Genomic DNA, 20,081 nt, shown 5'->3' on the forward strand with positions numbered 1-20,081 from the left:
TGCAGGCCAAGGTCTTTAGGCACTGCACCCAGTGTGCTGATCACCACTGGGACCACCTTGACTGGCTTGTGCCAGAGTCTTTTCAGTTTGATTTTTAAATCCTCATATTGTGTCAGCTTTTCCAGTTTCTCTGCAATCCTGCTGTCACCTGGGATTGCGACACCAACGACCCATACTTCGTTTTTTAACACGATTGTGAGGTCAGGAGTATTATGCTCCAAAACTCTGTCTGAATCTGGAAGTCCCAGAGGAGTTTGGCGTGTTCATTCTCTGTAACTTTTTCCAGATTGTGATCCCACCAGTTCTTTGTCGCAGGCAGATGGTATTTGTTTTGCAATGATTGGTTAATGAACACTGGAATGGAACAATGGACGACGAATCTGGAACATGTTTTTGATGACGAGACGACAGTGAATGGGTATTGTAGTAACTGTTTATTAATTGTGTAATGTGTTAGGTTGTTAACTGTTTCTATACTGTAGCACTGAATTTTTGCTGTTCGTATTTGTTGTGAACCACTGTGAGTCGCCTTCGGGCTGAGAACAGCGGTATATAAGTAAGGTAAATAAATAAAATTTGTGGCACAAGTTCTAATGAATCATCTGAGCAATGGTGTTATGCCTTTGCTTGTAGTCTGTCTGCGTGATCTTGCAGCAGCTCAGGATGTGATCAATTGTTTCATCTGCTTCCTTGCAGAGTCGACATTTAATTTGTTGTTGACTTTTCAGTTCTGGCTTTGATGGCATTTGTTCTAATGCAATGGTTCTCAACCTGTGGGTCCCCAGGTGTTTTGGCCTACAACTCCCAGGAATCCCAGCTAGTTTACCAGCTATTAGGATATCTGGGAGTTGAAGTCCAAAAACATCTGGGGACCCCAGGTTGAGAACCACTGTAATGGCTTGTTCTTGGGCTGCCAGAATCAGGCCCTCCATCTCCTTTTTCAGAGTTGTTATTATTATCATTATTATCATCATTATTATAGGAGCCCCCGGTGGTGCAGTGGGTTAAACCCCTGTGCCAGCAGGACTGAGGACCGACAGGTCGCAGGTTCGTATCCGGGGAGAGGCGGATGAGCTCCCTCTATCAGCTCCAGCTCCTCATGCGGGGACATAAGAGAAGCCTTCCACAAGGATGATAAAACATCAAATCATCCGGGCGTCCCCTGGGTAACGTCCTTGCAGACGGCCAATTCTCTCACACCAGAAGCGACTTGCTGACAAAAAGAAATCATTATTATTATTCCCTCAGCCTGTTGTAAAGCTAACTAACCGTTCCTCATTGAGGACTGCAGGCTTGGCCAGTGTGGGGTTGGCTTCCAACAGAGGAGCAGGCCGCTTCCTGCCTCTTTAAGGATCCTTCCCGTAGTTCGGCGTGCCCGTTTCCAAGGCAACTGCGGGCGTGGAAGGGGGAGGGGTCCAGCGTGCCCAACGTGCTCAACGTGCGCTCGCGGTGACGTATCGACAACCCCGAGCCATAACAATAGTGACGTGAGGCGGCGCGTCGGTGGCGGTCCTCCCTCTGCGCATGCGTGCCCTAGTGGCCTGCTTCTATTTACGTGGGGAGGAGGGGGCAAGGCACTCCAAGATGGCGGCGGCGACAGCGGCGAGGGGGAGAAGCAGCGCTGGCAGCGGGAGCAGCTAGTGGGCAGGAGGAGGGGCTCCGGCCCGGTCCGAGAGAGGGGGAGGAGGAAGAGGAGGCGGAGCCGGGCTGCGGGTCGGGGAGGGGGTGCCGGAGGATGGCGGAGCCGCGCCGGGTGCCGTTCGTGAGCCTGTCACCCGTGAGGCGCCGAGAGGGCGCCGAGGCTCCGGGGCCTGAGTCCGGGGCGGGCCGCGAGGTGGCGGAGAAGCCTCTTCAGCCATTGGGGCGCGAGGCCTTGAAACTGCCAGAGCTGGCGCCTCAGCACCACGACAACAGTGGCCGAGCAGAGGGCCCGCCGCCACCGCCGCTGCCCTCCTTCGAGCCCTGCCCTCGGCCTCCTCTCTTGCCGCCGCCACAGCATCCGAGGCTGGAGACCACAAGTACCACGACGCCTCCTCAGCAGCAGCAGCAGCAGGAAAGCCACCATCAGGAGACAACGACGCCTCCGCCCCAGCGTCAGACCGTCCGCCTGGAGTTGGCGCTGAAGGACCCCACCGAGGAGAGCTGCGTGGAGTTCAGCTACCCCGAGCTGCTCTCCTCCGGCGAGCCCCGGGTACGGGACCTGCGCGCCGCCCCGCTCCTTTCTCCATCCTTCCTTCCTTCCTTCCTCCATATGGTTGGCCGCCTTCTGTGGGAAGGAGAGGGATAATAACAGGCGAGCCATCAAAACGCTTCTCTGCCAGAAGACAAACCCTGATCCAGCCAGGTGTCTGTTGGGGGTGCTTCGATTGTAGTTTTCCTTCATGGCAGAATGGGGTTGGACTGCATGGCCTTTGGGGTGTCTTCCAACTAGGATTCTGTGGTGAAACTGGGGGACTCGGTTCCCCCCCTTTTGCTATTTGAAGATCTTCTGATACAAACCAAGTGTCCTCCCATAGTTATATTTTTATTCACAAGCCTGAGTATAATATTGGGCTTACTTTTAATAGTCACTCTCAAGCAACCAGAAACTAATTTAAATGGCACCAGATAACTGAGAGTGTAACTCTCAAGCAACTCAAAACTACATTTATCTGTAAAGTGCACTCACAGTTATTAAATGTAGTTTTCCCCCAGGCAGCAACCAGCCAGGCTTTGAAATTGCAAGGCCATTTATATTTTATTTATCGTGTCAGGGCAACCAGTCGATTATATTACATTTCTAACAGAACAGAGCAAACAAACAGACAAAATACAAAATTTGTGAGTTTGGTAGTTGATTAAGTGTCCTTTGACCAGTATCTGGCCACTTGGAGTGCTTCTGGTGTTGCTGCAAGAAGGTCCTCCATTGTGCATGTAGCAGGGCTCAGGTTGCATTGCAGCGGATGGTCAGTGGTTTGCTCTTCTCCACACTCGCATGTCGAGGATTCCGCTTTGTAGCCCCATTTCTGAAGGTTGGCTCTGCATCTTTCTGTGGTGGCCCTCCAACTCTGGAACGCCCTCCCAAAAGATCTTAGACAGGCCCCTATATTGGCAGTCTTCAGAAAAAACTTGGAGACCTGGCTGTTCCGATGTGCCTTCCCAGATTAGGAATCTCCAATACCAAGTCCTAGAAGCACTTTAGTAGAACTGAGATTGCTGCACACCGCACACTGCACTTACTTTATAATCCTACATACCTCCTGCCACATCATCACTTTTAATCTTGTACCCATTACTCTGGCCCGGCCTAGTTTTATAGTGTCTTGATGTATTGTTATTGTTTGTTGTTTATACTGCTTAACTTTTTTTAATTTGCTTTAGGTATTGTATTGTTGTATTGTGTTTTGAGGCCTTGGCCTATGTAAGCCGCATCGAGTCCTTCGGGAGATGCTAGTGGGGTACAAATAAAGTTATAATAATAATATAATAATAATCTTGTGGTGCCAGAACGGAGTCTGTTCAGCGCCTTCCAAGTCGCCCAGTCCTCTGTGTGCCCCGGGGGGGGGGGGGGGGGTCCTCTCATTTGGTATCAGCCATTGGTTGAGGTTCTGGGTTTGAGCCTACCACTTTTGGACTCTCACTTGCTGAGGTGTTCCAGCGAGTGTCTCTGTAGATCTTAAAAAACTATGTCTAGATTTAAGTCGTTGACGTGCTGGCTGATACCCAAACAGGGGATGAGCTGGAGATGTCTCTGCCTTGGTCCTTTCACTATTGGCTGCTACTTCCCTGCGGATGTCAGGTGGGCAAGGCCATTAAATGCTAATAAAGGTAGCCATTTGCGACATTCACACCTGCATCAAATAGAGTTCTTTCTCCCATCCTGGACATTCCACAGATACACAAATCTCACTTGCCTAGTTTCCAGCCGATCCCTCAACCTCTGAGGATGCCTGGCATAGATGTGGGCAAAACTTCAGGAACATGGCCATATAGCCCGGAAAACTCAGAGCAACCAAGTTTCTAGTTGCTTGACAATTATTCTTAAAAAATAAGCCTAATATTATACTCCATACTATATCATACCATAAATTCTGTTGAATTGATAGTAATAATGAAATACAGAAATTAAAAGAAAATAAAGGCAAAATATAACCCAGTTTTACTGTATTATACATGTATAATACAGTAAAACTGGGTTATATTTTGCCTTTAATTCTTATTTAAATTACTATTTCTTCAATTTTTTCTAGTCGCTTGAGAGTTTTGGTTGCTTGGATTCCAGGTTACTTCAGAGGAGTATGTATCTGTATGCAGCAGTGGCTCAGCAGGTTAAACCACTGAGCTGCTGAATTTGCTGACCAATAGGTCAGCAATTCGAATTGGGAGAGCGGGGTGAGCTTCTGCTGATAGCCCCAGCTTCTGCCAACCTTGCAGTTTGAAAACATGCAAATGTGAGTAGATCAATAGGTACCACTTTGGTGGGAAGGTAACAACACTCCATGCAGTCATGCTGGCCACATGACTGAGAAGGCGTCTACTGACAGCGCTGGCTTTTTGGCTTAGAAATGGAGATAAGCACCACCCCACAGAGTCAGACATGACTAGACTTAATGTCAGGGGAAACCTTTACCTTTTATATATCTGTGGAAATATCCTTCCCCTTGAAGTCAGTGAGTTAAGTTTTCTATGCACAAACTCTCCCATAATGTTATCTGTACTATTCCATTCCATTCAGTGCACTTTGAAAGTTGTGTTGTATCTCCCATTGCATTCTGTGTGGTTTGCTTGAGTAGGAGTGGGATCAAATGCAAAACTGGGTTTGATTCTGTACACTTTCATAGACAATATTAGATGCATACAAAGATTGATCAGGATTCCGGGAAACTGCCTTGTATTTTAGATACTTCAGGGCAACCTAGTTGGCCAGATTTAGTTGTAGAGAGATGCCATATTGAAGTATAGCTTCAAAGGAAGGAAGTTCTGTTTTTCTTACCTTTGTATCCCACTTTTACAGGATCCAGTGCAATAATCAATTACAAAGTTTTATCATGTAGTTCTGCAAATGTTTGATATCAATCAAGATTAGTAGAACTGCGGAAAAAAGTGTAGATTTTCTCAACATTTCATGTAAAAGGGAATAAAAATGCTTCTATATTTGAAATTTCCGTGAAATAGTCTGGTACTGAGAGATCTTTTGATCTGGCTGTACTTCATCATAGTGAAACGAAGTAGATGGCAGTGGGAAAGGTTGCTATTAATATTAGCATTATGCATGAACTCCATAAATTATTTTAATTGCAATTCTATCAAACTAGAGTTAGACTACTGTGCTGCTTACTCCATAATGGGAAATAGTAACGTCATTAACTTCTAAACAGGAAACAGTTACAGTAAAATTGATTAGATTGCCAATATTTTACCTGGATAAAAGTATCAATTTACATTTTTGTTCCTTATCTGTTTTGTGGGGAATGTAAATTTTGGTTGTTTAGCTAACTTATGTCCATACTGCAGATGCTTATGTGATCTACAGAGGCATGTTTTAAGTACCACCTTTGATGATCCTTTGGGAATATTAGCGAATATTGAGTTTTAGAAAAGATAGTACAGCCTATTCCACAAATATAAAGGGCTTCTGGGGAGTGAGACATTCCCAGCCTGCATTCTCCTTTTGTATTGTTGAGAAAATAACCACTAATTGAATTATTACTTTGGGCCACTTTGCTCACAGGAAAATCAACATGCAAACAAAGTACAGTCCAGAATCTTCTGAACTGCTGACAGGTCCTTCAGTGGCAAGGAGAACACTAGATTATTCTATGCTTGAATGAATAGACTTCTGTAAATGAAGCAAGCACTCCATTGTTAGTGGTTGGTTGTGTTCAGGAAGTATAGCAACATGTCTGAACTGTGGCATTGTTGCACATTATAAGACTACTGAAGGCGTGTTCATAGAACCTGCTGCTCTGTAAGTGAGATTATCCTATATTGTTTGCATCACTAGAAAGTAAATAAGCCACTTTTTCTATGTGGCTTTTTTACAATCTACCTCTCTTTATATGGGTCTCAAGGATGATATTTCCACAGCCTAGTATGTCAAACCAGTCTTTAGTTTCATATTTATAGCGACTTTAGTCTCACACTGCAGCACTACAGTGAACCACTTACCCACTTGCATATTCTCCCTTACGGAGTGTGGTGGAGGCTCCTTCTTTGGAAACTTTTAAACAGAGGCTGGATGGCCATCTGTCAGGGGTGCTTTGAATGTAATATTTCTGTTTCTTGGCAGAGGGTTGGACTGGATGGCCCATGAGGTCTCTTCCAACTCTATGATTCTATGAAATCATAGAACATGGCCATATAGCCCAAAAAACCCACAAGAACCTAGTGACTCCAGCCATGAAAGCCTTCGATAATACATTCTATGAAATGTTGTGAAATTTTAAAACATGAAATAGGGTAAAATCATGGCCATATACAACCATAAGTTTTTTGTTTATTTTGAGACTGTTTTGAAACAATGTGCATGGTAAATAAAAAGAAATAGTTAGGTTGAAAGAGATTACATAAATATAGCCTTATATCCCTGAATAATTATATCTGTCAGCTATGCCTCTTCCATAATACTGGAAGGTGAAGCAGAAACACACTTCGGAATCAGTGTACTGTCCTACATATCACTTGACGTTATTAGTGCTCACAGACCTGCTGCAGCAAAGTGTTTCTTATTAAAAGACTCTTGCGTAGTAATTTTATGTGGAAATTGGTAAGCAGTAGCTAAGTCTTTAAAGTAACATTCTGAATTGAAGTTACATAATAGTTTTATTAATTATAAAGTGGTCCATCTATCAATGTGATTCTAAAAAGAGACAATTACATCTATAACATCTGGATAATTGTCATGCATGTAAAACTAGATAATTCAGTTTTATCCTCGTAGCTGCTCTTTGCTCTTTCAGATATGATAAATATAGAGATGAGACAGAGAATTTGAGGATGTGTGTATTCTCTGATGTTTCTCCCCCAGCATGGTTGTGAGAAAATGAAAATCCTTTGCTTCCATTTTAGCAATCATAGTTTGTTTTTGCTGAAGTTGGCAGATTCTGATTTTTTTGAATTAAGTAAAATTCAAACCATGGGTTATGAAGCTCTCTTACCTCAGTAGATCACAGTTACAAATTGTCCAGAATCTTAGGGAATGAATGCAACCTGTGGAAACTGGTTAATTAAAACAACAAAAAGATGAAGAAAATGAAGGCATATGAGGTCAAGACCTGTTGTGGCCTGTTCTCGTCTGAATAAACTGATCTATTATAGAGGCTAAGAAAGTGACTGGCTCCAGATAATAACAGGTTATAGAAATTTGAACTCAGGCCTTCACGGACCAAGTCTAATATGCTTATCTGAAACATCATAGAAGTGTTCTCTTTGTGTATTCACATACATAATATGCCTATGGTGTGTTAAGTGCAGGCATGCTAATAAGAAGAAAAAAATGGATGGATACTGGCCCCTTCCTCTGTGCTTCTCTTCTGTTGGGTTCTACTAAACATGTATTTTCTTCCTCATGAACCAGAGGAGAGTAGTCTTCCTTTGTTCTTTTGTGAACATAGTGGAATTTGCTGACCTGTCTTTCTAAACTATTATCATACCATAAGACTTATATCTTGGGTGCTTGCGGTTTCTCTCTAGTTCAGGTACGCGTATTATCCTGTGCATATTGCAAAAATAGTGTCTACATTGGAAGTCTCTAATCTGTATAGATCCTGATGTAAGGCAGATACTATTCACTATACCTCTACAACTATAGAAACCATTGCTCTGCAACATACTTTTTATCTTTAAAATAGTCTGTAATTACAGATTATTCTTTTTATATTGTTTGCCTTGGCACCTCTGGCTTAATACAAAAATGCAAATTAGACTTTGCATAATTTTGTTCCTATGCATATGAAGAGTTTCCTTATAACAGCTGTTCTAGCAATATGGTGTTTTGTAATTTATAGAATGCAACTTTCCATCTTGCAGTCAGTAATGGAACTTTATATAACTTAAGTTATATTAAGCATTAGTCAGAAAGTAAATCTCGTTGCTTTTTGGTGAAGAATGAGGGTACGGACACAGCTTCTGTAATGGTGCTATGGACGGTGAGCAAGGAGGTGCATTCTTTCTATTTGTTTCCTGCCAATATTATTTGCAGTGTTTAGAAATGTTATGTAGGTAGCCAGCATGCATATTTACAGGCTCTGCACAATTCTCTGGTGTCTGTATGTGTACTCGAGTATCTGTGCATGCAGCAAATTTAAAATTCTTGTTAATTTTTTGTGGGGGACTAAGGCCTTGATATAGTGATCAGATAACTTTTGCCAATGTGGCACCTCTGTTGCAGAGAAAATGCTTATTTTTATTTATACAATGCCTTTCACCAAAAAGCAAGTACTGTTCAAAAATATTGATATGAAAACAATTACATCCAGCATAAAGAAATTTCACAGTAATTTGTCAGTGCTTTATATGTAATGCTCATGTTAGTAAGGTCAACTATGATCCCAGCCCACCTGATATCTTTGTGAGTAGCATCCGAGCTAAATGTGATTGACCATGTGTTGCAGGCATTTGTTGGCTAGTTCAGCCTCTTCTATTTGTCTTTGTTTTGGAGCATTGACACATGTTTCTTGCCATAAAAAGTGAAGAATGGTTGCCTGCAGCATATTACCAGCCCCATAGGTATTACCTGGAGGCTGTATATGTTCATATTATTGATTTCTAATTTAGTTTCTTTGAAATTTTAGTTTAATTGCATAATAAAATGACTGCCAGATTTTTTTCCTTGAAATACAATGTGTTGGTACAGGCTGGACATCCTTTATCTGGAATTCCCAATACTTCAGAATTGTCCACATGAGTAGCTGAGATAGTGACACCTTGGCTTTCTCATGATTGAATATCCACAAACATTGTTCCATGCATAAAATTATAGAAAATATTGTCTGAAATTTCCTTCAGGCTATATTTATACTGTGTATATGAAACATACATGAGTTTCATTTAGACTTGGATCCCATTTCCAAGATATCTTATTATGTATGTGTATGTATGTATGCGTGTATATATATATATACACACACACAGTATGTAAATACTGGTCTTGGGTAATTAAAAACAATTCTGCTTCCAAGCAGATTGGATAAGGATGCTTAACTTACGGTACTTCAATTCTAATTCTTAAACACAGTTCTTAAAAAGAAATTATTTGGCTCAGAGTTCACTTTATAGCGACCCGTGTTTTAATTCCAAATGTATATGTCTACACCTTACTCCTGTTTATGCATTTGGGCTACCAGAAAAAGTAAAAACAAATACAGGACCAAACAAATCCGCGTACTCCTGGTTTAGCTCTACATGTTTGAGCAAGACCATCTTCAGCTAATCTTCCTTTTCTCTTGACTCGGGAGGAGAACTAGAAACCATGGCTCAAAACAAATGTTTGTTAAACAAACCAGTTTACTATAAACCATCATTTGAATTAACTTGTTTAAAAGCTGAGCATCTTGAAACCAGTATTTGGCTCATATATAACCATAGCTTCTCGCTTTCCATGAAACGGGAAATTTGTTAAATGAAAACTGCCTGTATGATAATTTAGGCAGTGAAGGGCCTACATATGACGACAGAAGGCTTGTATTTTAGCTTTTCAAGCTGAGATATAGTAATCCGCCCCAGGTCAGTGTTTCAGGGTTCAGAGTGAAGGTGAACCATCTAAGCAAGTAGCTTTGATCATAATCATCTCCCGTATAAACAATGTTGGTTTAATGAGGGCTCTGATGACCTGAGATATGCTCTTGTTTGTAATCTGAATGACCATATGATTGGCCTGTAACTCTATGACCATTTGTCATTTATACTCAAGTATAAGCCGACCCAAATATAAGCCGAGACACCTAATTTTACCACAAAAAAACTAGGAAAACGTATTGACTCGAGTATAAGCCGAGGGTGGGAAATGCAGCAGCTATGGGTCAATTTCAAAATAAAAATAGAGACCAATAAAATTACAATTATATCAGTAAGTTCAATGTTTTTGAATTTTTATATAAAACTGTAATTTAAGATAAGACTGTCCAACTCTGATTAAACCATTATTCTCACCTTCTTCAATGTCAATGTACTGATGTATCCTTCCCATAAGAGTGTGGAATAATAAATGTAATAATAATAATAATAATAATAATAATAATAGAGTAAAATAATGGAAATGTAATAATAACCGTAATAATAGAATAAAATAATAAATGTAATAATAACAATAATAACACAGTAAAATAATAAATAACATTGATTCAAGTATAAGCCGAGGGGAACCTTTTCAGCCTAAAAAAAGGGCTAAAAAACTAGGCTTATATTCCAGTATATACAGTATATGGAACTTTGGTAATTGTCACATCACCAAAGTAGCATATTAATTATGTCACCATGGAATAAACCCAACAATTTTGTGTGTTTTTTGTCACGAAGTTACAACTGAGACAGGCTTCGCTTATTGGGGAGCACTTTACCACTAGGGTAGTTTATCCCTAGTAATAAAAATAAACTGGTTTATATTGCAAGTGAAATTTTTGAATTATTGCCTGAGTAAGGCTACTTTGACAAGAAAGCTTCTCTATCGAATGGAGAGGTAAGGTGTTATTTATAACAATGTAAGGCAGTTGTGAAGTTGTCTCAGAAATGATTTTATTGACTTGATCATTTCCTTAGCTGCTCATAAAATTACTGGCTTTTTCATCACTCAATATGCCATGAATTCTAAATTGGGAAGGGCATTTCATTGTGTTACTGTCTTCACCAGAAAGAGTAGAAGAACACATTTGAAAGATACCATTGGGATTTACTTTAAAGTAAGGTGTTTTGGTATATTCGACATTAAAACAAATGTATAAAAATTATTGAGTTTGGTTCTCTCTACTTGCTTTTCAGTGTAATGGTACTATGATTTATTTCGCTATTTCTCTTGCACATATCTGACTATTGAAAATTATTTTTGGTTATTTTTCTCCTAAAGAAAAAGTCTCCTGTCACTGAAGACCCTTTTAATGATGAAGAGCGGGAGAGACATGAAGTGGAAATGCTGGCTAAGAAATTTGAAACAAAATATGTGAGTAAAGCAATCTACTGAATACCTCCCCCCAACCTTTCATAGGTGAAAACCAGTGGTCGGACAGCGTCACAGTGTGGTCAAAATGACAAATGGAGAAGGAAAGTCAGGATTGCAACAGTTTGGTTTTGCCTGGACCTACTGGAAAGGACAGATTCAGCTACCTTTTCTGCCCACCTGCTGAGTTAATAAAATCTAAGCTATTTTTGTATTTTGAACTCAGTTTGCAACAAGTAAGCTGTCAAAGAGGGGGAAACTGAAACATTTAGAAACAGCTCAAAAATAGAATGATGAAGGATTAATTGGGACTGTCCATTCTGAATCAAGACAATTGGAGTATATGCTTGTTTTACTGTTGGTCTTGATATTTCATAGATTTTACTCCCAGCACATTCAGCAAACTCGGCTGTCTTCACATTTCCTTTAATTCAGTTACTGGCTAACACAATGACCACATTTACAAAAAAGCCAGAAATCTGGTAATAAGAAATATGGATTAACCGAAAGCTCAAATGTTTTCTCCTGACTTGCCTCTCTAAAATGATTCCCAAATCACCATACTTTTAGATTTTCAAAGTAACTGTCAACTTTGAGGAACTAGCTAAATTGTGTTCAGATACATGCTATTTTCTCATCATAATTTTTAAGGCAAATAAAAAGCTTTGTCCTTTTTCTTTTGCTCTGTAGTGCATGTTTTTGACATATATCACTATGCTTTATAGTGATAACTCAGCAGTGTTCTAAATAACAAATCCTTTGTTCTAGGGTGGAAAGTCGCACAAGCATCGAAAGGATCGTCTTCAGGATCTAATAGATATAGGCTATGGCTATGATGAAACAGATCCTTTTATTGATAATTCAGAGGCTGTGAGTAAATCTTATTTGTTATACTTGGATCCCACTCTCTTTTGAGAGCTCTCATTTGGCTTCTTTCCAAATGCTTTCTAGTACAGATGTTTTCATGTTAGAGATGGAACTACATCAAATATGTTCACAGTGTTATTTTAAAATACCCATCCCAGGAAAGAAAGAATTCCTTTTGTCAAACCATACACTAGTAACAATAATCAGAACAAGTCTGCTTGAATCCTTTCTGCAAAATGCCAATATGCTGGTTATTAGGAGGAGGGTCTGTCATTGTTGGGAAAGAAATATCATATAATGCTCTAGAATTTTCTGTTTATTTTTTGTGGATTCAAAAGGTAATCTAAAACAGCAGTTAACAAGCATAATTAGTGCATATTTACTCGGAATAAATTCCAAATGTATTATATAGTAAGGATGTTTAGAACTAGTTTTTAGAATGTGTTACAAGTTTTATCACATATATACCTGTATACACAGGTGGAATCAGAAAGCTTTACTTTTTATAACTAGTGACAAAATAATGTGTCATTGTAAGTTACCGTCAGTCTTAGTACTATATATTATATTATGTAGTGATGTGTTTTAATGCTGCTAAATGTTTATACTGTTTTATATATGCTGTATATTTTGACAGGCATCGAATTTGTGCCTTTGTTTGTAAGCTGCCCTGAGTCCCCCCTCGGGGGTGAGAAGGGCGGGGTATAAGTAACTGCAATAAATAAAATAATAAATAAACCTTGAAGAGATCTTATATCCGTTAATACTGACATTTATCAGAAGAGTATTGATCAAGATGGAATGTAAACATTTAATGAATCTTGTAATTTTGTTCTTCAGCATACTTTCCAATACTTTTTAAATTGCTATGATTATTGCAGGATTTTTTAAAATCTTGCTCCCACAAAAAAGAACTGATTAAAGTCCCTTACAAAATATAACAAATATAAAACACAATAACAAAACAACACATTGCAATAAGCTAAAAGTGTCTTAATAGCTTCCCATTATTGTATCCTTCTGCCTTGTTACTATTAATGGGCTGCATAGTGTAAGAATTCTATTTCTGAGCACTTGCAGTATAATCAGCCCTATAGTATCTCAGTTTTGTATTCGTCCATTTATTGTTTTTTAGATTGGTTTATGTTTTTTGTGCAAAACATTTTTGGTTAGCTTCATATCTGGTTTATTGCACTGCTGGATAGTAAATGCATTATTTGATATTAATAAAATGATAACTCTTTCTTAGCCTGAATCTTTGATTTCTCTTTTCAGTATGATGAATTGGTTCCTGCATCTTTGACTACTAAATATGGAGGCTTCTATATAAACACTGGAACTCTGCAGTTCCGCCAAGCATCTGACTCTGAAGAGGAAGATGTTGCAGGAAGCAAAAAGCAGAAACCTCCTAAAGTGAGTAGTAATCCTAGTTTCTGTTAAAGTATGTTTTAATATTGCAGGTTTACTTTGAAGGGCATAAAGCAAATCATTACTCCCACAAAATCATAAAATAGTACAAAAAATATAACATATGTGTGTGTCAACCGGCAGTCTGCATACTAGAGGTGCATAACTATTTGGAAGCCAGTCGTTAATTTTTTCAATTTTTCTCTGCGGTTAAGGTTCTTCTGTCACTATTTTGAGAGTAACTGCAGAAGAAAACACAGATCTTTGAAAATTACATTTTTACATTTTTAATGCATTTTATAGGGGTCTGAGCAATTTTGATACAAAGCACAGTTGTTCTTTACCATTCAGTCTTAATTGAATACAAGTTGGTACAGATTCTGCAGCATACTCAGTCAACAGACTATCTCACAACTGATAGCTGAAAAATGAAGAAAGATTGGAGAGTAATCAGCTCCCAGATTAATTTGGCTGTTCAGATCAAATGAATTATGGTCTGATCCTTCAAGATGCCTGTTGGTTCTGTCATTGAATATTATGTTGTTGCTGAGTTTATTACCTTCTTCTATCTCTACCCATTCCTCCCAAATATTAGGTAGCTAAACTGAAAGATGGAGAAGATCGCAATATGAAGAAACGCAAACGAAAAGATGAAGAAGCAGAGAAGGAGAAAAAGCCTCGGAAAATGAAAGTGTCCAAGCAGATGGGGTAAGTTTTTAAATTCTTATTTCTTGTAGAGAATATCCTATTGTAAATGAGTCACAATCAAGTACTGGATTATTATTGTTAGAATGTGCATGGTGAGCTATTTATTTTTAAAAATATATATGGTTTAGCGTATTCATGAATGCAACAATGTATCCCACATTACATCTTACATCAAGCTGTCAATAAAATAGCTAGTTTTTAAAAGAGCGCTGTTTCAAAGTTTATGCAAATGTAATAAGACACAAAGGAAATAGGTGCATGATGTTTTCCTTGCTCAAGAGTTCTTGAAGTTTCCTTTTTTATCCTAAGCAAACAAGCCATATCTAATTAACCTGAAAGAACTTGTGGGGGGAAAATGAGATAAGAAAAACGTACATTCTTCACTTTAAAAAAAAAATGTATTGATTCACTATATTTATCTACTATACATTGAAAGTATAAGCTGAAATTGGTCACCAGTTTCTCTAATATTTATCAAGTTGCACATACTTAATTTAATTCAACCAGGTACTTTTGTATATTTTATTTGCAGGGTAATGGCTTTGAATTCACACAAATCTGAAAAGAAGAAGAAAAAGCTTTACAAGGATTCCAATTCTCTGGCTGCTATGATCCGGAAATTTCAGAAGGAAAAAGAAGCAGTGAAGAAGAAAGATGACAACGCGAATCCCACAGTATCAGTTGTTACTTCTACACCTAATAAACTCCCTGCTACCCCCATCACAGGTGGAAATGATGTATCTGACCTGAACATCACAGATCCAGTTCTCTCCATTTTTGGCAGCACAAATGAACGCGAACTTCTACAAGATGCTGAAAGTGCCCTTGAAATGCTGGGGGACATTGACTTTGATCGCTTGCTTGATGGTACTTCTAATGGTAGCCCAGTCTCAGAACCATCGGGGGAGAATGGAAGTGCCATGCAGCTCTCCCACACTTCTGAGGTCCTGGCACTGAAACCAGTGCCTGCCCTCCCAGATGGATTGCCAGCAAAACTAGAAAAGTGCATTGAAGACCTTAGAGTTGTAAGTGTAATGAGTGTTGTGCTTATGCTGAGTGTTGTGAAGAATTGTTGCAATCCTGATTGCTAGACATGAAACCAACTATTTTGTAGGTATTACAGTGGATACATTACAACCAAAGGTTCACAAAAAGCAGGTCCTAAAAGTTACTGTTGTTTGTCTCTTATGGATAAATATAAATATGCTAGGTTGCCTTGAGATACTCAGATGTTTCAAGAGTAAGTTGTATTTTGCTCCATATCTGTGGCACATAAGTTTCAGGAAGCATCTTATCATGCTTCAGTATGCAGCAAACTCCTTTACCAGCTCATTCTTTAATCTACCACAGTGATCCCTGGTTATACCACTTGGAAATATACTTAGCTGTTTTCGTTTTGTAGCTTCTCTGAAGTTTCAATCATTCAGGTCACATTGCCATGTTGTACAGCTGAGAAGCCTAGAAAAGTTTTAAACTAACATAAAATAAAACCAGCATTGGTAGGGGCCTGTTATATCAAATTGCATTAAGCAAGTAATCCTTCTATCGTAGTTCTCATACAGTAGGGCAGCACTGAGTAAATCAAATGAGATTATTTTTGAGTGAGGAAAAAGTAAGAATGATGGCATTCTGGATCAATCTGTTGGCACACAATAAATGCTAGTGTGTTTTCTATGCACTGCTGTAGGCATGTCTTGCAATTACCAGTCAGGAGAGAGTAACTCAATGGCGGATTTATAAATTATGGATCACAACAGCACTGGAGATCTGAAGTGTGCTAAAAGTATCTGGCTTTTATTGTTGCTAGGCTGCCAAGCTCTTCGATGAAGAAGGCAGAAAGAAATTCTTCACACAAGACATGAATAATATCTTGCTTGAGTAAGTGGTCATCTTGTTTTGGAGGAATATTTTAAACTTAGGGGAGAGAATGTCTAGCCTCAGTCACTTCCAGTCAGCCAAGTGGGCATGTTCTTTAAGTGGTCCATAGAAAAGTTCATTAGAAGTGTTCATTTGTTGAAGATGCTAAAAATGGAAAAGGAAGAATAGAATACAGTTCTTCAGTATCTATGTTGTATAGTTTTGCTCCACTGCTGGAGTCTTAAGATAGCTCATATTTCTATATTATCTAATATTATTTTTAAAGTTCTAGTTGTAGTGTTTAGATAAATAGTTTCTAAACTAAGGTAAAGGTTTCCCCTTGGCATTAAGTTTTGTCATGTCCAACTCTGGGGGGTGGTGCTTATCTCCATTTCTAAGCTGAAGAGCCGGCGTTGTCTGTAGATGCCTTCATGATCATGTGGCTGACATGACTGCATGGAGCGCCGTTACCTTCCTGCAGAAGTGGTACCTATTGATCTACTCACATTGGCATGTTATCGAACTGCTAGGTTAGCAAAAGCTGGGGATAACAGTGGGAGCTCATCCCGCTCCCTGGATTCGAACAGCCAATCTCTCGGTCAGCAAGTTCAGCAGCTCAACGGTTTAACCTGTTGCGTCACCAGGGGCACCCTAGTTTCTAAACTAGAATAAGGAAATACATTCTTCACATAGAGGCTACAGCCTTAATTTTTTTCACAGTGGGAAGGAAGCTCAGTGAATAAGGTGGGAGGGGTAGCACATTTTGCATGGAAGAACAGTTGAGGATTAGTTTCTTGATAGAACATCTAAGAACAAGATATGGAAGTATAGGGATGCCAATGTAATTCCCTGATCAACCCTAAGCATATTCATCTGTTTTGACCAAACTGCTAGAGACTGAGAGATGATTGCAGCCAGTACTGTTTCTGGATACAGTTAGATTTCTCGTGCAGAAAAAGGAAAATCCTGCACTATTATCAGTACATATTAGATGGACAGTAAGCAGACATCTTGTTTAGCTGTTTCTCATTCATTTTGAATGTGTTTTCTATTTGTCAGTATTGAGTTACAGTTGCAGGAACTGAATCCTACAATCCGCAATGGAGTATACTCCCACCTTGAGGCTTTTGTGCCATGCAATAAGGATACGCTGATAAAGCGTTTGAAGAAACTGCACCTCAATGTACAGGTAAAAGTGCCTGCAGCAGATGCATATTGAAAGATGGATCAAAGCAAGTTCCATGTGGAATTAAGCCCTCAAGCCCCAAAACTTGATTTTTTTTTCAAATCTCTGCTGGTGCTATGCTACTGCTCCTATAACAAGGACATACATGAGAATAGTTTCGGTATCATACTACTTCAAATAGAAATCGGACCATCTTGGAATCATTAATTTGGAAGAAATTACAAAAAGGTCATCTAGTCCAGTCCCTTGACAGTGCTATGATGCACAACTAGAGCATCCCTGATAAGTATCCAATAAACAATAATAAACTTTATTTATATCCCACCCCATCTCCCCGGAGGGACTCGGGGCAGCTTGCAACCAAACAAACAGGTACAATAAATTATATACACAAAAAGTGATAACATAAAAGCAAAATAGCACATCAATATAAACATTAAAAAACAATTTTAAAACACTATAAACCCTATAAAAGCTATATATTATGCCATTTAAAACCAGCCAAAATATAGTTATGGTATCTTGATTATAATTATGGTTATAATAACCATGAGGTCACGAAGAGTCGGAGACGACTGAACGAATGAACAACAACAAACCATTAAAATCCTGTCCAGTAGGATGATTGTTAGATTTAGCCATTGTTAAAAGCCTACCTAAACAGCCAAGTTTTCAGCTCCTTCTTAAATGTTATAAGGGTGGGTGCTTGTCTAATTTCCTTGGGGAGAGCATTCCAAAGTTGGGCCACTATCGAGAAGGCCCTCTTCCTCGTTCCCACCAATGTCGCTTGTGAGGGAGGGGGGACCGAGAGGAGGGCCTCCCCAGCTGATCTTAGAACCCAGACAGGTTCATAAGGGGAGATGTGGTTATGTAAATAGGCAGGACCTGAACTGTACAGGACTTTGTAGGTAATAACCTGCACTTTGAATTGGGCCCAATAGCAGATAGGCAACCAATGGAGCTGTTTTAGAAAAGGGGTAGTATGTTCCCTACAATCCACCCCAGTCAGAAGTCTGGCAGTCCATCTAACCTTTGCTATGGAGAGTCCATCATTTTCCAGAGTGGTCTTTTTCTTTTATCATAAAAAGTGCATCCTAGTGTTTTGTCAGAATGTCCTTTCTTGAAGTTTGAACCCCAAAAAACAGGTTTGCTGCATCTTCTACATTACAGTCCTTCAGTTTCTGAAAGGTGGCTAGCTTTCATTTTACCTCTCCAATACAAACCAAATTATACAAGTTATGCTTTCCTAGTGTAATGTCTGGCATAGTTGCTTGAATAAATATTTGCAGGCTTAGTGTTGTTCTGATCATCTTTATTATCCCCTTTGAACAGTTTGTTTATTCCTTCTTGTTGTTGCTGCTGTTGTTGCTGTGTGCCCTCAAGTTGTTTCCAGTTTATGGTGATCCTAAAGTGAACTGATAATGGGGTTTTGTGGCAAGATTAATCAAAACCTTTCCCCCCATTGTCTTCCTCTAAAGCTGAGACAATGTGACTTGTCCAAGTTACCCAGTAGCTGTCCATGGCTGAGCAAGGGGATTCAAGCCCTTGTATCTGCAAGTCCTAGTCCAGCATTCAAGCTGCTACACTACGCTGGTTTTCTTACATGGTTTTTAATTTGGGTGGCTTTTTAGTTGCTTGAAAAGATGGGCTATATCATACATAGATTACTATGCCAAACGAACCCTCAGAATTGTAGATTTGGTAGAGGAAAACAATTAGAGGCTTTACTGATAGACTGCTTTACATGATACCAAAACCAGGTTGTTTCAGAAGCTACAATTTACTGTATTTAAGGCTTTTTAGTGAGAGGAAAGTCTGGGCATCCCTGAGAAGTTTGTAAATCTATACAGTTTACATCAATGTTTTAATGGTTGTGTCTTTTCAGGATGATCGCTTGAAGGAACCATTGCAAAAACTGAAATTGGCCATCAGTTGTGTCATGCCTGAACAATTATTTAAATACCAGGAAGACTGCCAGGCACATAGTCAAGCCAAGAATGCCAAGTATGTACATAGGCCAAGTGGGGCGTGTTTGGCTAATGTAAAGACTTCATAAAGCCAAGTGAAGCTATGAAAATATTAAGAGTACAATAATTGGCTTCTGTTAAAACAGTTAAGAGACCGTAACAGAGAAGACCATTGAAGGTCTTCAAAAAGTGGTAGAGAAACAGACAAATGTGTCCATATTCTTTGGCTTGAATTGTTCTGTTGTTGATTTAGTCATTTTGTATATGAGCTTTAAAAATATGACATAACAATATGTTGTTTGGGCAGAAGCACTGAAAATTTCAGAAAAAAATGTCAGAGTTGTTTGCATGTCATGAGGGTAAGCAATAACTTTGTAGAACTAGAACGTGACCACAGCCTCTATAGCTTAGTTTCTCAAAGCTTTGTTTCCTTTCTAGCAGCTTGTGACTAGATTTTCCTATTCTCCTATTCTTGCTTAAAGTTACAAGTTTTGTTACGAGTTTATACCATATTTGTAATAATTGAGATTTCTAGCGCCAGATATTTTGGATGTGCAATAACTCTTTATTCTTTGGTTTTCTGTCATCGAAGTCTAATATTGCCCCTTCATTTTAAAAAGATTCTCAACATAAGAAACCTTAAGGTCAGAAAGTGAAACAGTTTGGAGAAATTGCCTACTTTACGTGGAAAACATGTGGAGGCATGGAACACCTGTTATTTGTGAATTGACTACTTCTAGCATCAGTTTCTGGCTGTTATAATTACATAGTGGCAGTTCAGGGAATTTTCTTAATGGCAGGCTAACTATCTAATTTTTATTTGTTTTTAGCCTTCTCGGGTGTTGTCTCACCTGGCTTGTGTTCTTTCTCCGTGGTTTCCTGAAGTCTTACGACAGTGCTGCTGTGTTTTAAAAACTGCTTCAATTGTATAGTAAAATCCATACTACAGATAAGCATGGCT

At 39.2% G+C, this 20,081-nt stretch overlaps 1 protein-coding gene across 2 annotated transcripts in view; it reads left to right on the forward strand.

Moving 5' to 3' along the window:
• Positions 1-1,552: 1,552 nt before the first annotated feature.
• Positions 1,553-20,081, forward strand: part of UBN2 (ubinuclein 2) — a 37,441-nt gene continuing 18,912 nt past the window's right edge. Inside the window, exons 1-9 of one of the 2 annotated variants that reach the window (XM_060777175.2) lie at positions 1,553-2,191; positions 11,039-11,131; positions 11,897-11,998; positions 13,271-13,408; positions 13,998-14,110; positions 14,643-15,135; positions 15,918-15,988; positions 17,027-17,156; positions 19,039-19,157. In XM_060777175.2, the coding sequence (XP_060633158.2) occupies positions 1,736-2,191; positions 11,039-11,131; positions 11,897-11,998; positions 13,271-13,408; positions 13,998-14,110; positions 14,643-15,135; positions 15,918-15,988; positions 17,027-17,156; positions 19,039-19,157 (1,715 nt within the window). In that variant the 5' untranslated portion in view covers positions 1,553-1,735. The remainder of the gene's footprint in view (positions 2,192-11,038; positions 11,132-11,896; positions 11,999-13,270; positions 13,409-13,997; positions 14,111-14,642; positions 15,136-15,917; positions 15,989-17,026; positions 17,157-19,038; positions 19,158-20,081) is intronic. The other variant, XM_060777176.2, reaches the window with a different exon arrangement.

This window comes from Anolis sagrei, chromosome 5, assembly GCF_037176765.1.
Source record: "Anolis sagrei isolate rAnoSag1 chromosome 5, rAnoSag1.mat, whole genome shotgun sequence".
Taxonomy (NCBI): domain Eukaryota; kingdom Metazoa; phylum Chordata; class Lepidosauria; order Squamata; family Dactyloidae; genus Anolis; species Anolis sagrei.